Below are 20,061 nucleotides of genomic sequence, written 5' to 3'. Positions count from 1 at the left end.
TTTTTACTTTCAGCATTTTAGACTATCTTTTGTTAAGCTATTTTTCCAGACTTGTATTAGAGGCTCTTGACTCGTGACACCAGATCGGTGGGCTTTGTAGTGATATTTCTTGATTTTCGCACATTTTATCTACCGTTACAGAATTATAATTATGTTAATTTGGTATTTAAATCCTGTTAATTGGTAATGAACTTTAAATGAGGGATTGAGAATGTTGAGTTAGTCGGGCTTGCCTAGCACTGTGTTGGGGTTGGGGTCGTGACATATATATATACACTCACACAGAGCCGGACCTCTCTATAACATCCTTATATAACATCACTTTACTATAAAAGCAAAGTTTTTCCGGAACTAAATTTTATGTTCTGTTATAATATGTCTTCTGTAACAACAATTCGCTATAACATCCAAAAATATTCGGAGCAAACGAGGTTGTTATAGAGAGGTTTGACAGACACAATTTAGTACAGAGTTGCATGTGAAGTGATGAAAATAACCCTATCTCGGCAAGCAGGGATGTCGACGAGAGCTGCTTCTGCATATACATACATACATACATACATATACATACATACATATATATATATATATATATATATATATATATATATATATATATATATATTATTGGTTTGCCAAAGCTTTCTATGATGAAACAAAAAAAATGAATTGCTTTCGACATAATAAAATATAGGTACGTCTAAAGAATATTTTGTTTATTCCCAATTCAATTAATTACTATACCTCAGCTACAAATTAAGTAGTTTTGACCGATTATTTGATTCTTTTTTGTTATTTAACTTCACTTTCCTCAAGACCATTCCTAAGATTTGTCATAATAATAGTATAATACTATTGTCCCAACCCCTTAATATTCTCCCAATCTCCACCATTATGTAGCCAATAAATCTTGGTTTGTCCTGGGATAATACAGAGGAGAAACAAAAAGAGTTACATGATACGAACTTAAGACTGCAACGTCACAACGTGGGAAAAAACATGGACATAAAGGGTGTGTTTGGTATGTAGGGAAATGTTTTTCACGGAAATTGTTTTTCTAAAAATATTTTTTTTGGAATTGTTTGATTAGTGAGTGAAAAACTATTTTTGAAAAATATAGTGTTTAATATGTCAATTACTAGCAACGAATTTCGGCGTGTAACTCTCTAAAAGTTTTATGATAACTTATTAACAAAGTACAAATTCTCGGTCGTCGTTGCCAGAATCAATAGATGTGGCTACTTTATCAAAATGATTGTTGAATAGAGAGAGAAGGGTTTGTAATTTTTTTTATTTGCAGAGATAGGAGTTTGGAGTTTTTGATTTTGAGGGAGAGACTTAAAAAAGAATAATATTAATTAAGTTGTATATTATGTACAAGTATTAATAGATAATTGAATTTAAAAAAAGATAAAATTAAAAGAAAATTAATTGACTACTAAGTAAAGTCATCTTTGAAATTAGTAAAGGAAAGGAAAACCTAAAAAAGTGAAAGTTGGGGCTCAATCCAAAGACAACAAGGAGGGGCAGGCAGCTTCAGCACTACACTCAACCAATGTTTTAAAAGGCGGGGCGTAAGGCGAGACGTTTTACCTCTGACGAGGCAAGGCGTAAGCCCTGAGACATGGAGCGTAAGTCCCACGGATCTTTAAATTTTAATAATTTCAAGAATTTTAAGATAATATAAAATAAAAAATAATTATAAAAATTACATTAAAATTATAAAATTATAACAAATAATCTATTTAAAATATTTATAAATTATAATTCTACTATGAATAATACAAAAAGTATGACATATATCATAATATGCAAATTAGTTGTAACGACGTTACAACTGATTTGCATATTATGATATATGTCATACTTTTTGTATTATTCATAGTTGAATTATAATTTATAAATATTTTAAATAGATTATTTGTTATAATTTTATCTTGAAAGAATTTCGATATTATAATTTGATATTTAAAATACTCCTTTTATTTAATATGCTTTCTATTTGAAAGAGAATTTATATAAAAATATAATTTACAATTTAAATATGATTCTCTAGCATCATTTATTTTTAAGTTTCAACAAGTTAATAAAGTGACACATAATTCATCATACTATATCATGATAACTAATTATTTGTAAATAGTTACTAGCTAATATTGATGTATTAAATTAATAAGTATTGTATTTCGTAAACATGAAAAATAATATTTAGGAAAATAGTTATAAAAAAATTATGGACTAATATAATAAAGACATAACAAAAGTTAATAAATAAATACTTTTAAATGAAAGATTTATTTAAAATTTACTATCGTAGCAATTTAGTGGATAACGTGCAATAATTTTTATTTTAATTATGACATAAAATATTCTCAACTTAATGATTTATGATTAAGAAAAAGTAATTTTGAATAGTTAACGATCTATTAAGAAAATTTGAGGATTTACAAGGTTAGTTACATACAATTGCATAAAGTTCTATTAGGCGAGCTCAGTACGTTGGGCGTTGGGCGTGTCCGGGGCGTAAGCCCCGACGGTCGAGGAGTAAGTCTCACGGAACTAAGCCCCACACATAAGCCCAGGGGTGTTTTACGAGTGCCCCGCCCCATAAAGAGTCCCAGACTAGTCTCAATTCTCCTTTTAAGACAGAGCACTCAACCAACTCTACCACGGGGCCTTCTGAGATATTGGGGGCAGTAGTAAATATTTAAGTCTCCCTTGATGATATATATATATATATATATATTTAGTAATCTTGCCGAGGCCAACGGGTTCAGTGACCCCCTACCCTTGGCTTAGGTCCGACCGTGTCCTCAACCCACCTTGCCTAAAATCTCCATGTTTCATGTACTCCTCCTCCCAGGACTCTATTTTTCTTCAAGAATTTAATTATTCTTTTCAAATTCACACAAACCCAAAGGAACTAATGTGCTATTTTACTTTTTCACACAAATAACATTGAAAATTGAGCTCGATAACTAAAAATAAAATACTTTATTTTGTTGAAAAAAGAAAGTATCTTTTCTACAACATGAAAAGAAATTACTCATTTTGTTGAAAAAGAAAATACTTTTTCTTCATCAGGAAAAGAAAGTACTCGTTTTGTTGGAAAAAAATACTTTTTCTATTTCAAGAAAAGAAAATACTTAGTTTGTAGAAATGAAAGAAAAAACTTTTTCTACATCATGAAAAGAAAATACTCATTTTGTTGGAAAAATATACTTTTTCTATTTCATGAAAACAAAAGTACTCGTTTTGCTAAAATGAAAGAAAATACTTTTACTACATCATAAAAAAATATACTCATTTTGTTGAAATAAAAAAAAAAGTACTCTCATCTACAATATGAAAAGAAAGTGCTCTTGCTAATAATTCTATTTAGGGTGGGTGGTGGGCAAGTTTGGGGCGAATGGAAGTGGGTGGGGTTGGGGTTGGGGTGGGTGGGTAGGGGTGGAATGTGAAATAGGGTGAAGAATGTTGAAAAAAGGTTTTGAAATTTTTTTTTTCATGAACTCATTTTTCTCCAATTAAAGGTTGAGAAAAAATTTTGGAAAACATTTTACTCATAAGAAAAATATTTTCTAAAATATTTAAGTCAACCAAACATGGAAAAATTAGAAAATATTTTCCTTCATACCAAACACACCCAAAAATTAAAATGGACATTCACCTCTCTCGTAACATAACGTAACCTAGCTCGTTCCTGTACCAGTCTTCTATATCCTGGAGATCTTCCTCAATACATCAGCAAAAGCAGCCTTATCCTGCATCAATGTTCCTACCAAATGATGTTCATTGATCTAGAAATGAAGAGCGACTTGCATATGGTGTTCATTGATCTGGAAAAGGCGTACGACAAAGTCCTAAGGGAAGTTCTATGGAGGTGTTTGGAGGCTGGAGGTGTTCTTGTAGCTTACATTAGGACGCTTAAGAATATGTATGACAGAGCTAAGACTGGGGCAAGGGCAGTGGGAGGAGACTCGGGACACTTTTCAGTCATGATGGGGTTGCATCGGGATTCAGCTCTTAGCCCGTTCTTATTTGCCTTGGTGATGGATATACCGGTGTGGCACATTCAAGGGGAGGTTCGGATCATGTTATTTCCGGATGACTGGTTGATGAAATACGAGGCAGAGTTAACGTTAGGCTGGAGATATGGAGACAGACACTGGAATTTAAGGTTTCAAGATGAGCATGACTAAAACCTAATAAATGGAGGGCAAGTTCAGTGTCGTAACTCATGAAGCTGAAGTGGAAATAAGGATTGATACACAAGTCATCCCCAAAGAGGGAGAGTTTCAAGTATCTTGGGTCAATAATCCAAGGTAAAGGGGAGATTGACGAGGATATCACATAGAATATTGGAGCAAAGTGGATGAAATAGAATCTTGCTTCTGGTGTCTTGTGTGATAAGAATGTGCTAGCAAGACTTAAAGTAAATTCTACGAAGTGGTGGTTAGACTGACTATGATGTATGGGCGGAGTTGGCCGATCAAGAACATGTCCAGAAGATGAAAGTAATGGAGATAATGATGCTGAGATGGATGTTTGAGCATTTACTAGAACAGATAGGGTCGGGAATGAAGATATTCGGCACTAGGGGCGCCCCCGGTGAAGGATAAGATACGGAAAGTGAGGCTAGAATGATTCGGACATGTGATGAGGAGGTGGCCATACACTGTGAGGAGGTGTGAGAGGTTGAATATGGTGGGCCTGCAGAAAGGTAGAGTAAGACCAAAGACGTATTGGGGAGAGGTATTAGGCAGGACGCGGGGCTTTTTCAGCTGACTAAGAACATGACCCTTGATAGGAGGTTGTGAACGTCGAGGATTAGGGTAAAAGATTGGTAGTAATAGTGTGCTCTTCCCTTCTAGCTTTAGTATTATTCTTGTTTTGTCTTATGCTTGGATTTCTACTAGGGATAATTTCACATAAATACAACTCACACATCTGACTTGCAACATTATAGCCCAGTCATAACTTTACAAATCTGTAGCCCAAAAATAATCGGCTAATATTTGAAAAAAGAGTATTTTCAAGCTTTTTTATTCGGCAACAGAGTTTAATCAGGACAATTATCTTATTTAGATGAAGTCATGAGATTTTCTAATTCTTCCGTTGTATAATTTTGATATTTCTGCCCCAATTTGTCTTTACTGCTGCAAGTTGTCCCCCAATTTTTCGCTGATTCTACTTATATGGTAAAATTTAGAAACAATTGTTGCAAGTTCGTGATTTGGCGAGAATCAACAAGGAAAGTAGACTTATACATGAATTATTCCAGAAAAAGGAAGAAAACATGAAAAAAAATTAATTTGATTATACATATGCAGTACATGTATAATGATGTATAACTATGTATAAACTTGTATATGAAATGTATAATAATGTATATCAAAAGAATAAGAGAAAGAGAAGAAGAAGATAAGTGATGTTATGAACATACATACACATTTATATATAATTATATATATTTATACACAATTATACACATTTATATACAATTATACAATAATGTATAAGTGTGTATAAATAGTGGTTATACAATATTTATACCAGAACACATCATATGTTCAATATTACACCTCTATTTCAGTATCAAAATATCAAAAGAGAGTTTTTCAGAGGAAGTTAGATCTGAAAATTAAAGAGGAGAGAAGATGGAGACGGAATTGTTTTATAAAAGAAGATAAAACTGGAACATCATCTGAAGAACTTGAAAATTGTTTGAATACAACACAAGACCTCTTTTTCATTCTCCAATGACTTCACTGACTTCATCGTCGACCTATTTACCTTGAAAATTGAAGGTAAAAAATGGAGGATGTCTGCAACTCTTCAACCTCTTCCAGCAATTTGAGAAGAAACAAAAATTATTAATGGAGGATAAACGCATTTTGTCTTAAAAAAATTACATTGCACAAAAAAAAAAAAAAGAGGACTCCAAATAGAAATAGCGATTTAGTCTCCTTGAGGAGATGTTTATTACAATAATGGAAAAGGCCTTCGTGTTAGGTTGAATGAGAGAATGACTACTGCAGTTAAAAGAGGAAGAAGCATTTGGATATAGGTTTTGGTGAAAAGTTGAAGAAAGAAAAAAGAAGGATAAAGGAGGCTGTCGCTAGGTTAACCGATGAAAATGGGCTATGCATTATCTGCAAAATGGGCTATGCAGGTAAAGTTCCAAAACATGGGCTATTTTTGGTTCTGAAATTGGGTCGACTGACATAGGATGTACTGTCTTTCTACTATTACTTGATGTTGTTTCTCCTTCGATTTGTTACTATCTAGTTGTATTGTTTTTCCATGTTTTATATTTCAATATGCTTTACTATCTGGTTTGTGTTTGCCTGAGCCGAGAATCTATCAGAAATAACATCTCTACTTGCACCAGGCAACAACATCTCTATTTGCACAAGGCAACAATAAGGTTTATGTATACGCTACCAGCCTTAGACTCCCCTTATTGGAATACACTGGGTATGTCGTTTCATTGCCATTGCAATATCACCTACGGGACGATTGAAACTAAAAGGAATTGCAATTTTGTAGTACCTGGCAACTGACGAGATGTATTACCAAGCTAAGAACCTTGATATTACGATTACTTGATTTTCTAAATGCAATTATTAACTAATCGTAATGTCAACTTTTAACATTATGTGATCCTCTGGTACGTCTACGTGATAACTCTATTAAAATTTAAACCCTGATCTCCTATAACTCTACCCAGTATACTAACGGCTCGCCCACGAATTAGTTGCATTACACACATTAATATTAAAGATTTTGTTCTGTCCTCTAGACGTTTATTATGTTGTCACTATTGCTTGTCAATTTGAATTGTTACATTTAAGCTGTCACTATTACTTGCGAAATCGAATTGCCGTATGGAATTGCTTAAAACTCAAATAGTTGAGACATTATCTACGTACAACAACCATTACTCGCAAAATATGATACATGAGAATATGAGATGCAATTAAACTAGACTGATGTTAAAAAAGATACTGGATATACTAATCTTGTTTCACATTGCAATTTCTCTGAGGAACAAATCCATCTACGAGTTTATCCAACCCTTTGCACAGAATTATTGCCCATTTTTGGTCATTTGTCTATTATGAAGAAGATCATTTGAGACTATTACAAACAAAGCAAAGCTTGCTCACCGTACAAGGTTTTGAACGTCCAACAAGACAAAAAGTTAAGTTTCTTTTCCAACACCTTAGATCTCCCAATCTCCACCAGTATGTAGCCAATGATATCTTGGTTCGTCCTATTGATTTGTCCTGTCAAATACAGAGGAGAAAAAAAAAGGTTACATAATACAACTTAAGACTGCAACGTCATCGAGTTGGTAACAAGAAAAAACATGGACATAAAACGAACATTCACCTCTCTCGTAACACAACATAGCTCGTTCCTGTACCGGTCTTCTGTATCTTGGAGATCTTCCTCAATACATCAGCAAAAGCAGCCTTATCCTGCACCAATATAATTAATGCGGTCACGTAAGGGAGGGAGGAACCTACAATATCACAAGAAGTAAAAGGAGTTCCGAAACTTGGCTGACATGCAGCTATGCTGAGGACATCTAGTTGTGCTTTACATTTTTGGGATGCTTATACACAAGATCAACTCAAATATGAAGAGGATCAGATGCATCAGCTATAGGTCAGTGAGCCACAATGGACAAATCTATCTCGATAAACCAGCCTTGTCATACCTCTTTACATTTTAAACGAGATTTAAATTGGCTGACAAGATCCTGTGTGGTCACTGGTTTTCTCTGCAATAGAACAGCTCTAATTTCTTCTTCAGTAACAGGACCTGTGGCAGGACTTGGAGCAGTTTTGGAAGAGGGTGATGCACCCTTTGGGAGAACACTGTTCTTCGCAGTAGACGGAGTTTCATCTTTCCCAGGTTTGGCATCCTGCACGATATGAAGGGAAGGAGATCAGCAATAATATAACAGGAGAAAGGAAATAATTCCTCCTTAGAAAATCAAGAAAATGGTTATGGACATGTTAGTCTTAACATCATAGTTCTGATAAACAGTAACTGCAAATCAACTTTCCGACTTAGCGTTTCTTCCTTCTCCTAAATTCTTTAGACTAAAAGGACCACAAGTGGTTTTCCAGGTGGTTATGAAACTTATGCCTTGCCAGCATCATATTCCCATGCAAAGGACATATCACGCCAAAAGCAAATAAATATTATAGTTAGTAATTTCGTACCGTTTCTGTTTTCACTTTTTTCAAGGGAGCACCATTGGTTGGTTTTGAGTCATCACCATTAGCTTTTCTTTTAGTCTTAGCTGATTTTGAAGTTGGAGTTCCACGAGTGGGTCCAGAAGCAGATGGTTTCGAAGGACTGCTGTTGTCGATCGATTCTTCTTTAGGAGCTTCCTTCGGCTTAGGAGCTAATACAGGTGAAATATCCTCTTCTGTCTGATGAAGACAGAACAAGAGAAGACAATTTAGATTTAAAACCATGGAATGCAAAAACATAATTACTCGTGTCAAAACTAACAAATGGAGAAAACTGCCAACTTAGATCATTCCCAACCAGGATAAGGAAAATAGCGCATAAAAAGTAAAAGAGACCTTCACTTAGCAACCAATAATGAATCAAAACTTACATCATCGTCATCATCGTCATCCTCAGCATCTGATTCATTCAATCCATTAGCTTTTCCAAGCAACTTTTTCAGCTCTTTACCAGATTTACTCAGACCCCCTCCCTCTTCATCACCTTCATCCTCGTCATCGTCATCCTAACCACACGGAGAAGGGACAAAAGTTATTATATAAGAGCTTCACAACTGCAGAGAAGAACGTTAAAACACAAAATACAAAAGCACACTTTCTCGATCCATGGTCCTACTAAATCCCCGTCCCAATTAGTAGGTACTTACTATTCACATATACGATATCATTTAAACATAGAAGTGGAGCTCCTTCTGACAACAAATGATATTCCCCGCAAAGTTTATGGAACTAAGAACAAGTACACTGGTCCATTTTCAAGATCATTCTTAGTATTCAGAAAAAGGAAATTGTATCACAACAGATATACATTTACTTACACTTTAATCAGTGCTGGGCAAGGCTCCCTACATCCTATTGGCAACAAAACCACACTCAAGGCCAGAAAAAACATTATAGACTATTTTTTTAATGTATGATCTTAATGGTCAGGAAGCCAATTCTCAACTCTCTTGCTTTGTCAATATCTGATTCCCTTGATGAGGGTAGTTAACTTGAATGTCACATCATAAAAACTGACAAGAAAAAAGTTACAATACACATTTGGAGCAACAGGAAAAATTCCTACTATATTTTCTTATTATAGTAATCCTTCAAGTAATGCCTTTTGTAGGATGTCAAAGTTTTTTAATAAGGTAAAAAGTTTTGTAATCTGAGGGAGTCCAGTCCCAGTAGTAAGAAAAGAGTCTAAACAACCAAACTTATTTTACTGGCAGAGCAAACAAAAATACGGCAAATATATGGCACTGGCTTTTTGTATAAGATAGTTATCCAATAACCTCCATACCTCAAATACATGTCACATAGTCCTGCAGGGTGCAGCGTGATGTAAAGTTATTTACTATCAGAATTTGCAAATCCCACACATAACTAACCTGCTTAATCTCTGGAGGAGCAGGAATTTCAGGAGCCAGATCTTCCCTCTCCTCAGGATCATTCCCAACAGCTTCATCATCATCCGTAAAAATCTCTTCATGCTCCCAATCATCCCCTGAAAGAAATGAGAGACCTCAGCAGAAACAAAAGAAATCTGAAAACAAAAGCTGATCAAATGGTCAAGAAACAACCTAATGCACAAGCTAATCTGCGCCCCCTAGCCTCAAGGAAAAAGAAAAACAGAACCACAGATGAACGAAGTCCCACTCTAGAGTGAAACAATAATAACAGTCGCTGTTAGAAGCCATTTCCTATTCTCAAAAGTAGGAAAGGATAAGAGATGTTTGTGAACTGAGGTAATTCGTGGACTCTTAATTTACAAGAAAAAGATGCAAACAATTTAAAATGATGATATCAAAGAGAAAATACCAGGAGAGCACTATCATGCTAGCTGATAGCTAGACGGAGGAATGATATTGGGCTTTCCAACATAACCATTAAGAATGAAAATGCATATCATAGATCACTAAATAGTTAAATCAATGGGCAGCAATCTCGAATGTGCAATGCAAGGCATTCTAGGAAGAAGAAAGACTGACCTTTTTCAATATCATCATCATCCAGATCAAGATCACCCCCTCTGGGACCCTCTTCATCATCATCAGCGCCTCTTTTGTTGAGTCCCAGCCTGCTTTTTCTAGCAGCCTCCTCTTCCTCATCTTCATCCCCATGGTCCGAACCGTTGCCTTCGTCCTCATCACCAGAAGTTTTCTTACGCCCCCTTGTCCCACCAGATCCACTTTCCTTGTCATCAAATCTTTCTACTTCACCGAAGGCAGCAGGTCCATTATTTGCTGCTTTCATCATCCATCTCTGGTACCCATCTGCAGTTTTCCTTCTATTTTTCATTTTCTCCTCTGCTTCCTCCAGAGTAAGTTGCTTATATTGGGCAACTTTGTTGAAGTTGTACCTAATGATTTCAATGGAAAAAATGAATAGATGCAGATCCAGAATCTAAACGAAGCTGCAGAGTACTTTTGGCGTCAATGCTACAGAAACAACAAAAACTAAGATGCGTACCAAGAACCAGCTGGAATAGCAACCAACTCTTCACCCTGCATCATCAATAGATAATATTGTGCTGACTGTGCTCCCTCAAGCTGACCATGGAACTGAAATTGACCGGTTTCATCCTCTAATAGCCATGGTTTATTCTTGTACTTTTCCTGCAATTCGTAGAAAATAAAGGTCGTAAATGAACTCATAAGCATTCAATAGGAGTAAAAAGAGCCCTGCCACCAAAAATCATAATTTGATAAGAGTAGAACAGGCACCCATAGTAGCATATCTATGATCCAAGACGCGGAGCATGTGGTCTCTATTAGTTATTACATTGTTCACAAAAAAAAAAGATACCTTTTGATAAATATAATTAAGAACCTTCTATCTAATTATATTTCTCATGCTTCTGCATAAGAGGCTCAACGGAATAGGGCGAAGTACTCCCTCAGCATCAAGCAGGAGGTGGGAGCTTAGTCAAAATGAAGTGGTGAACCACCAACTGTGCCAAAAACGTGGAGAATACTACCAAGTGAATTAGTCAACATCCAAGTGATCCATAGTGTCAGTGTTTCGAAGAAAACCAACGATCTAGCTCCAGGGATTTGGTTCAATAGTAAACATAGTACAACACAAAATGTGCAAATGTCGAGAGTTTGAATTCTAACTGGTGAACTGAGTCTGGCATTTGAGTGGAGAAGGGTAGAGGGGTGGGTTGATTATCCATCAAGTTTTGGAGGAGTCTCGGTGATTAAAAAAAGAAACCAAATATTTATGGCGTTGAAGAAGAAATTGAGTCAAACGAGACACCAACTCGAAAATCAAGGAAAAGTCCACTCTAACAAGTCACAAATCAATGGTAAGAATTCAATGCAACTAACAGTTGCAATTCTCATTTATTTTCTATAGCTAGCTCAAAAGTCCTAGTACTATATTTCACCCATAGACATTAGAAGTTGCTTCGAGTTGCCTGCTAGGGTGCACATTTGGTCAGTCCGATCAATCTGGGTTAATTCAGTATGATGCTTGGACTCTCCGAAAATGTTGATTGCGTGTAAGATCCTCCAAAAGTAGTGCATTTTTTGAGGATCCAGCAGGGGTGCGGCAGCTGTTTTGGAGAGTCCGTGCAGCATAGAATTCAGTTAGCTTCATTCATCGTTGATTTGTATGTATGCATAACCATCACTAAATCGAGACAGATCGGTTTCTTTTTACTCTCTTTTGGTTCGACTTTTTGCCTTAGACTTTGAATTGATGCTTCAAAAACACATTTTTCTTTCCTAAAGTTGTTTAATTAATTAAGTCCTTGAGAATATTGATTCTTCACAGAAGACATCCATCAAGAATATTATTAATGTTCAACCTATGGTCAACTTGTTATTCCATGCAGTCAATCTAAACAGTTTATATTCCATATTGTCAATCTGAATAGTTTATTCCAGCTCTCACTTCATGGTCATTTATGTACCAGTAAATTTACAGGTTTTCGTGGACACTAAGCGTAGTTACACTACTCTTCGCCGTAACTTGAAATCCAACTAATCACTCAAGGTTCATTGTCTTGATACAAATTATTATACTAGAGAAATATATATATATTTTTGTGTGTGTGTGTGTATTTGTATACTGATGCAACGAGGATGATACTGTTAAATATTTCATACCCGCAAAGTATCCGTAACTTGACGTCCTTGCAAACCTTCTTTTTGTAAAGTCCATTTACTCTCATTCTTCTTTTTTGAAAAGTTCGGTAAGCCTGAAGCAAATCGAGCAATGAAATAATTCTTGTCATTGCTGGAGCAAGCCCGAACATTATACTCCTGCACATAAACATGGTTTCAGTAACCAGTTTTATACCCAATTTTGCACCATGGGTAAAGTAAATACTGCATCACATACAAATTCTTTCATGAATTGACACAGATTGAATGCTTTCGACAAAAAAAATTCAGTCCACAAAGCTACCAAAAGTGTGGTCTGACCAAGCGTCTAACTGATATCATTAGCACGATTAAGATGTTCACTTAAATATTTTGGACAAAATAGAGCAAATCAACCCATTCAGCACCAGAAAGATAAAAACTTCTATTGAGCAGGCAGCAGCAAGCACATCCTAACTTAAGGCTGTTTGACACACTTCACCTCTTATATCTGCTAACTGCCTAAGCCTTCACACAGTTAATATCAGTCATGCTCGTGAAATAATTGCATTCGTGCAATTAAACCTGAACTTCATCAATAGTAATAAAGCCAGAACAATTCTAAGTGAATACATGAACTGTTACACAAAAATTACAGAAAATCATAGCAGATCAGACAAAACACCTACCTAATCCAAAATGAAAGAATCAGAAATAGACCCCTTCATTCAACTTTCCAACACATCAATTGAGAAACTAGTGCCATAACAGAAAAAGCTTACATCCGGTATTTCTGTTCAGAACTCTTGAACATAAGGCACAAAAAAGAGTGCAATTGGTCCAGCTTTTACTTAACCAAAAACATTCTGCAGGGTGAGCATAGAATATTTTGGAGAAGTAGAAAGGTGTAATATTTTCTTCTCAAACACATGCTACAGATCAATACATGTACCTTAATGAAGCAAGCTTTAGCACTAGGTTATACAATAGTGCCTATATTCCTCATTTTTCTCTTATACTATCCTTGTTCGGGTCTCAGATAATCTTAACAAAAGTAAGAAGGAACTAGTTCACGGCTTCACGCATCAAATCAATATAAGCTCGACAAAATTGTTGATATTGGCATGGCAAATAGTTATGTTTAGAAAATGAGAAAGTAACCAGGAAAACAAGGATAAAAAATATAACCAGAAGGCTAGAGAAGCAAAGGATGAATATAAAAAAAGTAGTGAAGAAAGTATAGGGTGGCAGAAGCTCTTGATCTTGGTGGAAGAAAGGAGGAAAAGATAATGTTCTTGGGTTAAATGAAGATAACGGGGGAGCATAGTATACGGATGTAACCTACCTATATGTATCAAACATCTTCTATCAACCATTGCTTACTCCATTGTCTAAAGGAAAACAAAACGTGAATTTGTCTTTATTCAAGAACAGATGAAGCTTTATTTTTATCAATTGAGTCATACGGAATAAACAAGTGAGTCAATCTATTTGGATTAATGATCACCTTTAATAATCGAATCTCCAAATATTTACACGTAACTCCACATCGTTGAGTGACAAAGTAATCCAATGTTCTCGGGAAAGGCCTAAAAGTTGGTTGCGACTGCCATGCAATTTTATTTATCATTTAGAAGCAAAGGGAAATCAGATTGGGTGACTATATCCACGAAGTTCTGAATCTCTCAACTACGTCAATGAAACCTCTAGCATCTACTTGCTGTAATTGCACTCCCAAATCAGCACCGTCAAACTCAAACACACTGATATCTTTGCAGAAGCGAAACCTAGCCTATGTCCACCTAACCAGTTGCCTCAAAAGAACAAAGGACATAAGGCTTCAGAGCCCAGGAAAAAAACCAAATTCTCCACGAAATTTTGGCGGAAACTCAAAGAAACTACTAGCATCTATCAACTATGCCTCCCAAACTAGTTGGGATCCATAATATGAATACTCACCAGAAACCTACCTACACCATGCCTTTGCTCCAAACAAATAGACTACAACTCTATGAGAAGCACTAACCACAATTGAGACATTAATCAATCATACCTAAGTACTAAAATTATATGTAATAGATCCCAGCGGAGACAAAAACACTAAGTGATTCTTCCCATCTGCCTAAGCCTAGGTGGGTGAGTTAACTGGTACTGTTATTTTGGTAGGAGGTAGCAGGTACCGATGGAATAGTCGAGGTATGCGCAAAACAAAATTTATGGAATAGACACATGTTATGCAGTTATTTATTGGGAGCAAAGACCGGTGTAACTCTTCCTAAATCCTTGATACACTCCTCTTTATACGGACTCATTCCATTCCCATACTTGTAAGAAATTACTCACAAAAGCCCCCAGAGCTATGGTCCAGTGGTAAGAGCGCTATGCATAATGCGTGTGTTAGGTGCACATCACGAGTTCGAGCCAACCAAAGACAAAAGCCTAGTATTAAGTTTCGAAATGTTGAGCTACTGGCTCTCGGAGACATCTCGATTATCAAAACAAAGTAATGACAAATATAGAAATTCACCCAAATTCTAGTACTCATGACAAGTTCAATAGAGGAAACATACTCGAATCAGTCGTGTGATCGGAGTACCACATTCGTAGCATTTATCACGAGTCTCAGCCATGTTTTTACCACAAGACATGCAAAGAGTCAAGTGCTTGCAGGTGCTTCCGTACAACTCCGACGTGGAGCCGCACCTGCTACACGACGGTTTCAGTACCAAATCTATCGACATTATAGCGCCTTAATTCTCTTCTCCCTGCAATCAAAAACAAAAATCAAGTCATTTAGTTCATCAGAATTAGGGTTCCGTTTAAGCGATTCAATTTTGGGCAAATTGACTAAATAATCAAAATTCACCTTTAATCTTATTGTGTATTGATTCAGTATTTGCAGTTTTTGAATTTGTTCTTTTGAGTTATGGATTTTGTCGTTAAGGAATTTTTTAGATCAAGACCACCGAAGCGGGCATGAAATGGGATAAATTGATGAGCAAGGCGGGTATTTATAGATGGAACCACGCGTAATTTTCTGGTTCTGTTTTGATAACCACCTCAAGTTTGGGAAATTGCTGTTTAGACCCCCTAGATTTTTTATGTGAACTTTGAATTTCTTAATACTGATCATACTAATGCATAATTAATGCAGCAACGGTCAAATGGAAAGGGTCATTTTTTTTTTTTAGTAATAAAAAATTTACACAAGTAAAAATTTCAAACTTTAACTATGTATAAATAAAGTAAGTTAGAAGTAAATTAGAAGAGATTTTATTACAACAAAAGCTATTGGTTTTTATGAAGACAAACCATCACGTGTTGGTTGGCTATTTAATAAGATCTAACTATAAGTTAATGTGAAATGTTAGAATCATAATGGAATTACAAGGAAATGGATGTGCAATGTAGAATATTTTGATTTAGATGATATATATAAACTAGTGCATTTTGAAATTGCCCTTTTCTTGTTTGCTTTAAATATTTAGCAAATTACGGTATATATATATACCTATATATTGTATACGGTCCAATTGTAAATACATTACTTATATTTAATAAACAAAAATATGTATTATACGAATCTTCAAGCCAGTTAATATCCTTAACACAGTGTCTAAAAGAATAATTTAACGGGTTTGAATTCGCTTCAATTACGAATGCTCAAGTAATATTCAATATATGTCTTGATTGAAGCTATTATGAAATTTAAAGAGATTAGTGGAGTTTTAATTAAGAAAAAAATTATTAACTACAATATTATTTGTTTGTGATTTGCCATTGTAGAAGGATATTAAGAATTTGCTTTAGAACCAGGAGGATGCATTTGTAACTAAGCCAGTGTATAAAGGTACTTGAAGTGATTTACTCGAATTTATGTAATTTTAAATTTAGTCCAAGTTAAATAAAGAGGAGTGGTTAGTCATTAGTCATTACACACCCCTCAATGTTCTCCCTTACCAGGGTCATTAAATCAAATATGTTTTCTACTTTCAATTTCTATTGGTTTTGCAAATTCATTTATTATCATGAAATGGCTTAAATTGATGCCGGTATTTATACATGGATCATGTATAATTTTATAACTAGATAATATTATTTAAAAGTTGTTAATGTAAAAAGGTTATTAAATTTGCTTAATTAGAGTCCAAATGATATGTTATTTCGTGAAGAAAGGGATGGAAAGGTTGGATCTGTGTCTCAGTTGAGGGATGAAACGTTGTGTTTACTCTCAATTTTAAATTTAACGGAATATTTTGGTTATGATCAAAAGTGAACTATTTTAGTAAAAACTTATGGACTATTAGTGGTCTAGTGAAAAGAATGTGGATGAACTATTTTAGGCCTTTTCATTTTTCTATCTGAAACTTATAAGTGGGATTAGAACTGCTTACAATCGCATTCGAATGAGCCTTATAACTCGCATTCGCGGAATATGATTTATAAACCGTATTTGTCAAACACTTAACTTATAAATCGCACTTGTAAAATAAGATTTATAAATCGCATTCTTAATATGCGACTTATAAGTCGCATTTGGTATGTGCTGCTAATAAATGATAAATCTAATATATATAACTTATAAATTGCATTTGGCACTCATAAAAACATTCATGGAAGATGACATATAAATTGCATTCACTATATTTTCAATTTTAGTTGCAGGCACAACCATATCACCTTGCATAGTCTACCAGTTTCGTGACTTTGCTTAGCTTCCGGCGTTGCAAAGGGATGACCTTTCACTATTTAGGTATCCTCGAATGAGGGTCTCACAGACTTCTTCACCGAAGGTCAAGCTGTGGTTCATGTCCCTGGGAGAAGTAGAAGGAGTTAGGAGTGCCCTTTGCCCTAAAAAATAGGCGGCGAAAGACTTTAGATGCCTTAGAACCCATTGCTTGTGAGGCCCTAAAGCAGGTAGTCTTGACTTTCCAACTCTTAAAAACATATGTTCATCACATGTGAAATTCATATTAAGCCAAATCTTTTCTGTTCTTTCAATTGCAGAACCCTTTCTCTATTGACATTTCTTGCATAGAAGACATTAAGAAACTATAAAATTACCAAATTTGTTCTAGTTATAGAAAAACTATCATATGATAGTGTATTTGCATGACTAGATCAGTTGTTTTGAAATTAAATACAAGTCGTAAGTTTGACAATACCTCGAAACATAAATAGTCATTCTAATAGATGTTTAAGTTAGACAACACCTCGAAACATAAGAAGTTTGTTCCAATAGATGTTTTTGACCTAAGACACATGACAAATTGTATGCGCAATTGACAATGCAAAATCAATCAAAATAATACAACGTACGTGCACGCTCAAACAATATTTATCTTGAATTTAACAGATGGAACTAGAATAAAAGATCAATTGAGTCAAAGAATTTACCTCATATACTTGCGATGTATATTAAGTCTATTGTAAATAAGAGATGTTGAGGATAGATTAAGAGACATGCATCCGGTTTTGGATGATGTTACCCATTAATTTTGTTAACTGAGCAGTATGAGATATATATGGGTTGAAAACCATAAGGTCTTAGTTCAAATTCCAACAAAGGTAAAAAATACATGGTAATTTCTTTTTATTTGTCTAGACTAGATCTTGGTGGACCGAATTACCCGGCACCTCTCAGATAGAACAGTTAAAGTGTGCACAAACTCGTCCGTAAGCCACGATAATTGGATGATGTTACAATTAATTTCCTTAACTTAGCGTTGCGTGACGTAAATTGGTTGAAAATCATAAAGTCTCGTGTTTAAATTGCATTTGAGGTAAGAATATTAGGTAATTTCTTCTGTTTGTCCGAATCTTAGTGGACAAACTTACCTGGTATCTCTTTGGTGGAATAATTAAAGTATTCACAAACTCGTCCGACATCACGAATATAAAAAGATATTAAAAAAATGGATACTTATGAAGCCATTAAGATTTCAGACTGAATGAGATCATTCCATAGAATTGAGAAAATCGTTCCCTTTCCTCTCGAGTTGAACTTTTAATACAAATATACCCTTTGTTTTAATTCAGTTTTTTCTTACGCACGAGCAAGTATGTACAAGTTAACATGTACCTAAGGGCAGTTGTGTGGGGATTAACTATTATATGAAATTTAAAAAGGTTAGTGGAGTTTTAACTGCACGATTAGGAAAAAAATTATGAACTATAATAATGTTTGTTTATGATTTGTCAGTAGAAGGATATTAAGTGATTTGCTTTAGAACTACGATAATGCATTTGTAACTAAACCAGTGTATAAGATTGTTTAAAGTGATTTCTGGAATTTGTTTAATTTCTAACTTCATCCTATTATAGTAAAACTTAGTATGTTTTTATTTAGGTTGACAATTTTATCATAACGTATTAGTCAATTTTTTATTTTACTGAAAATTATTTCAAAAGGAGTTAAATGAAAGAAGTCACTTGTACATGCGAGGTATAAATATTTTATGAAAAGATCTAGAATAATTTATGTTTTTTAAATAAAATGATCTTCTTTTTTTTCGTAATTGATCCTATCAACTGAACCTATCTCTAACGGTAAAAGAAATTTCATTTAATTAACTAGTTTATATGGTTCCAATTTTATTGAATGTTAAAGGCATAAAGAGCTTTTATGTCCCCAAACATCAATCCATTCTTTTAAGACATTTATGTTTTGTTTATTTAATCACTTGATATATGATACTCAGTAACTCAATTAACTCGTATTGGATTTGCTTACATATTTCCTATTAATATTTTATTTATATTTCATAGATTATTTCCTATTAATATTTTATTTATATTTCAAGATAATGGTTCGGGCATGTTCAGAGGAGAAGCCCAGATGCTCCAGTAATGAGGTGCGAACGGCTGGTTGTGGAGGGCACGAGAAGAGGTAGAGGGCGACCTAAGAAGTATTGGGGGAGGTGATCAGGCAGGATATGGTGAGGCTTTAGATTTCTGAGGACATGACACTTGATAGGAACATGTGGAGGTCGAGTATTAGGGTTGTAGGTTAGGAGGTAGTTGAGTGTTGCCTTATGTCATAACTTTGTGCGACTAGTTTGGTAGGGATACTATTTCGCTTTTGCTTTGTATCTTTCTTCTGGATTTCATGTTTTTCCTTTTTTCCTATTATTTCTGTGTTGTTACTGATATTGTCTCCTTTTGTCTTTTTGTCTTATTGAGCCGAGGATCTTTCGGAAACAGCCTCTCTACTCCTTCGGGGTAGAGGTAAGGTCTGCGTACACACTACCCTCCCCAGACCCTACTAGTGGGATTTCACTGGGTCGTCGTCGTCGTTGTTGTTGTTGTTCATAGATTAAATTCGAGACATCTTGTTAAGGGTGATGAAATAACTAGGTCACTTTTAGTTTTACAACATTCATCACTTAATCAACAAATGCAAGACATTTACACATGTTTATTATTTAATCAAGAGTAGGGTTGTGCATTATTTGGGTCAAATCGAAAATCCGAATCGATCCATGTTATTCGGATTGGTTCGGATCGGATTCTAACTCTTTGGATCGGATTTCGGATTAAAGATTTAATTATTTTGGATATCGGATCGGATACAATTTGGCTTAATTTAAATATGAATCGATTCGAAATCCAAAATATAGGGTCTAACTTATAAAAGTGATTGTGCCGTTACATAAATCTAGGGTTTCATTTGTCTTATTTCTCTCATATTCTTTCATGAAGAGCACATGTCGGCA

General features: G+C 34.9%; 1 protein-coding gene across 2 annotated transcripts; it reads right to left on the bottom strand.

Annotated features, from left to right (window-relative positions):
• Positions 1 to 6,979: 6,979 nt before the first annotated feature.
• Positions 6,980 to 15,334, bottom strand: LOC109210033 (transcription initiation factor IIF subunit alpha). 2 transcript variants are annotated; one of them, XM_019373403.1, is made up of 11 exons: positions 15,213 to 15,333; positions 14,917 to 15,111; positions 12,371 to 12,526; positions 10,728 to 10,873; positions 10,247 to 10,617; positions 9,647 to 9,762; positions 8,645 to 8,779; positions 8,241 to 8,453; positions 7,730 to 7,936; positions 7,399 to 7,487; positions 6,980 to 7,292 (listed from the first exon to the last, which is right to left on the bottom strand). In XM_019373403.1, the coding sequence occupies exons 2-11, from the start codon at positions 15,085 to 15,087 to the stop codon at positions 7,280 to 7,282; spliced, it is 1,617 nt and encodes a 538-aa protein (XP_019228948.1). In that variant the 5' UTR covers positions 15,088 to 15,111; positions 15,213 to 15,333; the 3' UTR covers positions 6,980 to 7,279. The 2 variants fall into 2 exon arrangements, with proteins under 2 accessions (XP_019228948.1, XP_019228949.1); XM_019373404.1 differs by lacking the exon at positions 6,980 to 7,292 and having other exon boundaries at positions 7,395 to 7,487; positions 15,213 to 15,334.
• Positions 15,335 to 20,061: the final 4,727 nt, after the last annotated feature.

Source organism: Nicotiana attenuata, unplaced genomic scaffold, assembly GCF_001879085.1.
Source record: "Nicotiana attenuata strain UT unplaced genomic scaffold, NIATTr2, whole genome shotgun sequence".
Classification (NCBI taxonomy): domain Eukaryota; kingdom Viridiplantae; phylum Streptophyta; class Magnoliopsida; order Solanales; family Solanaceae; genus Nicotiana; species Nicotiana attenuata.
This window is presented reverse-complemented; position numbering and strand designations above follow the sequence as displayed.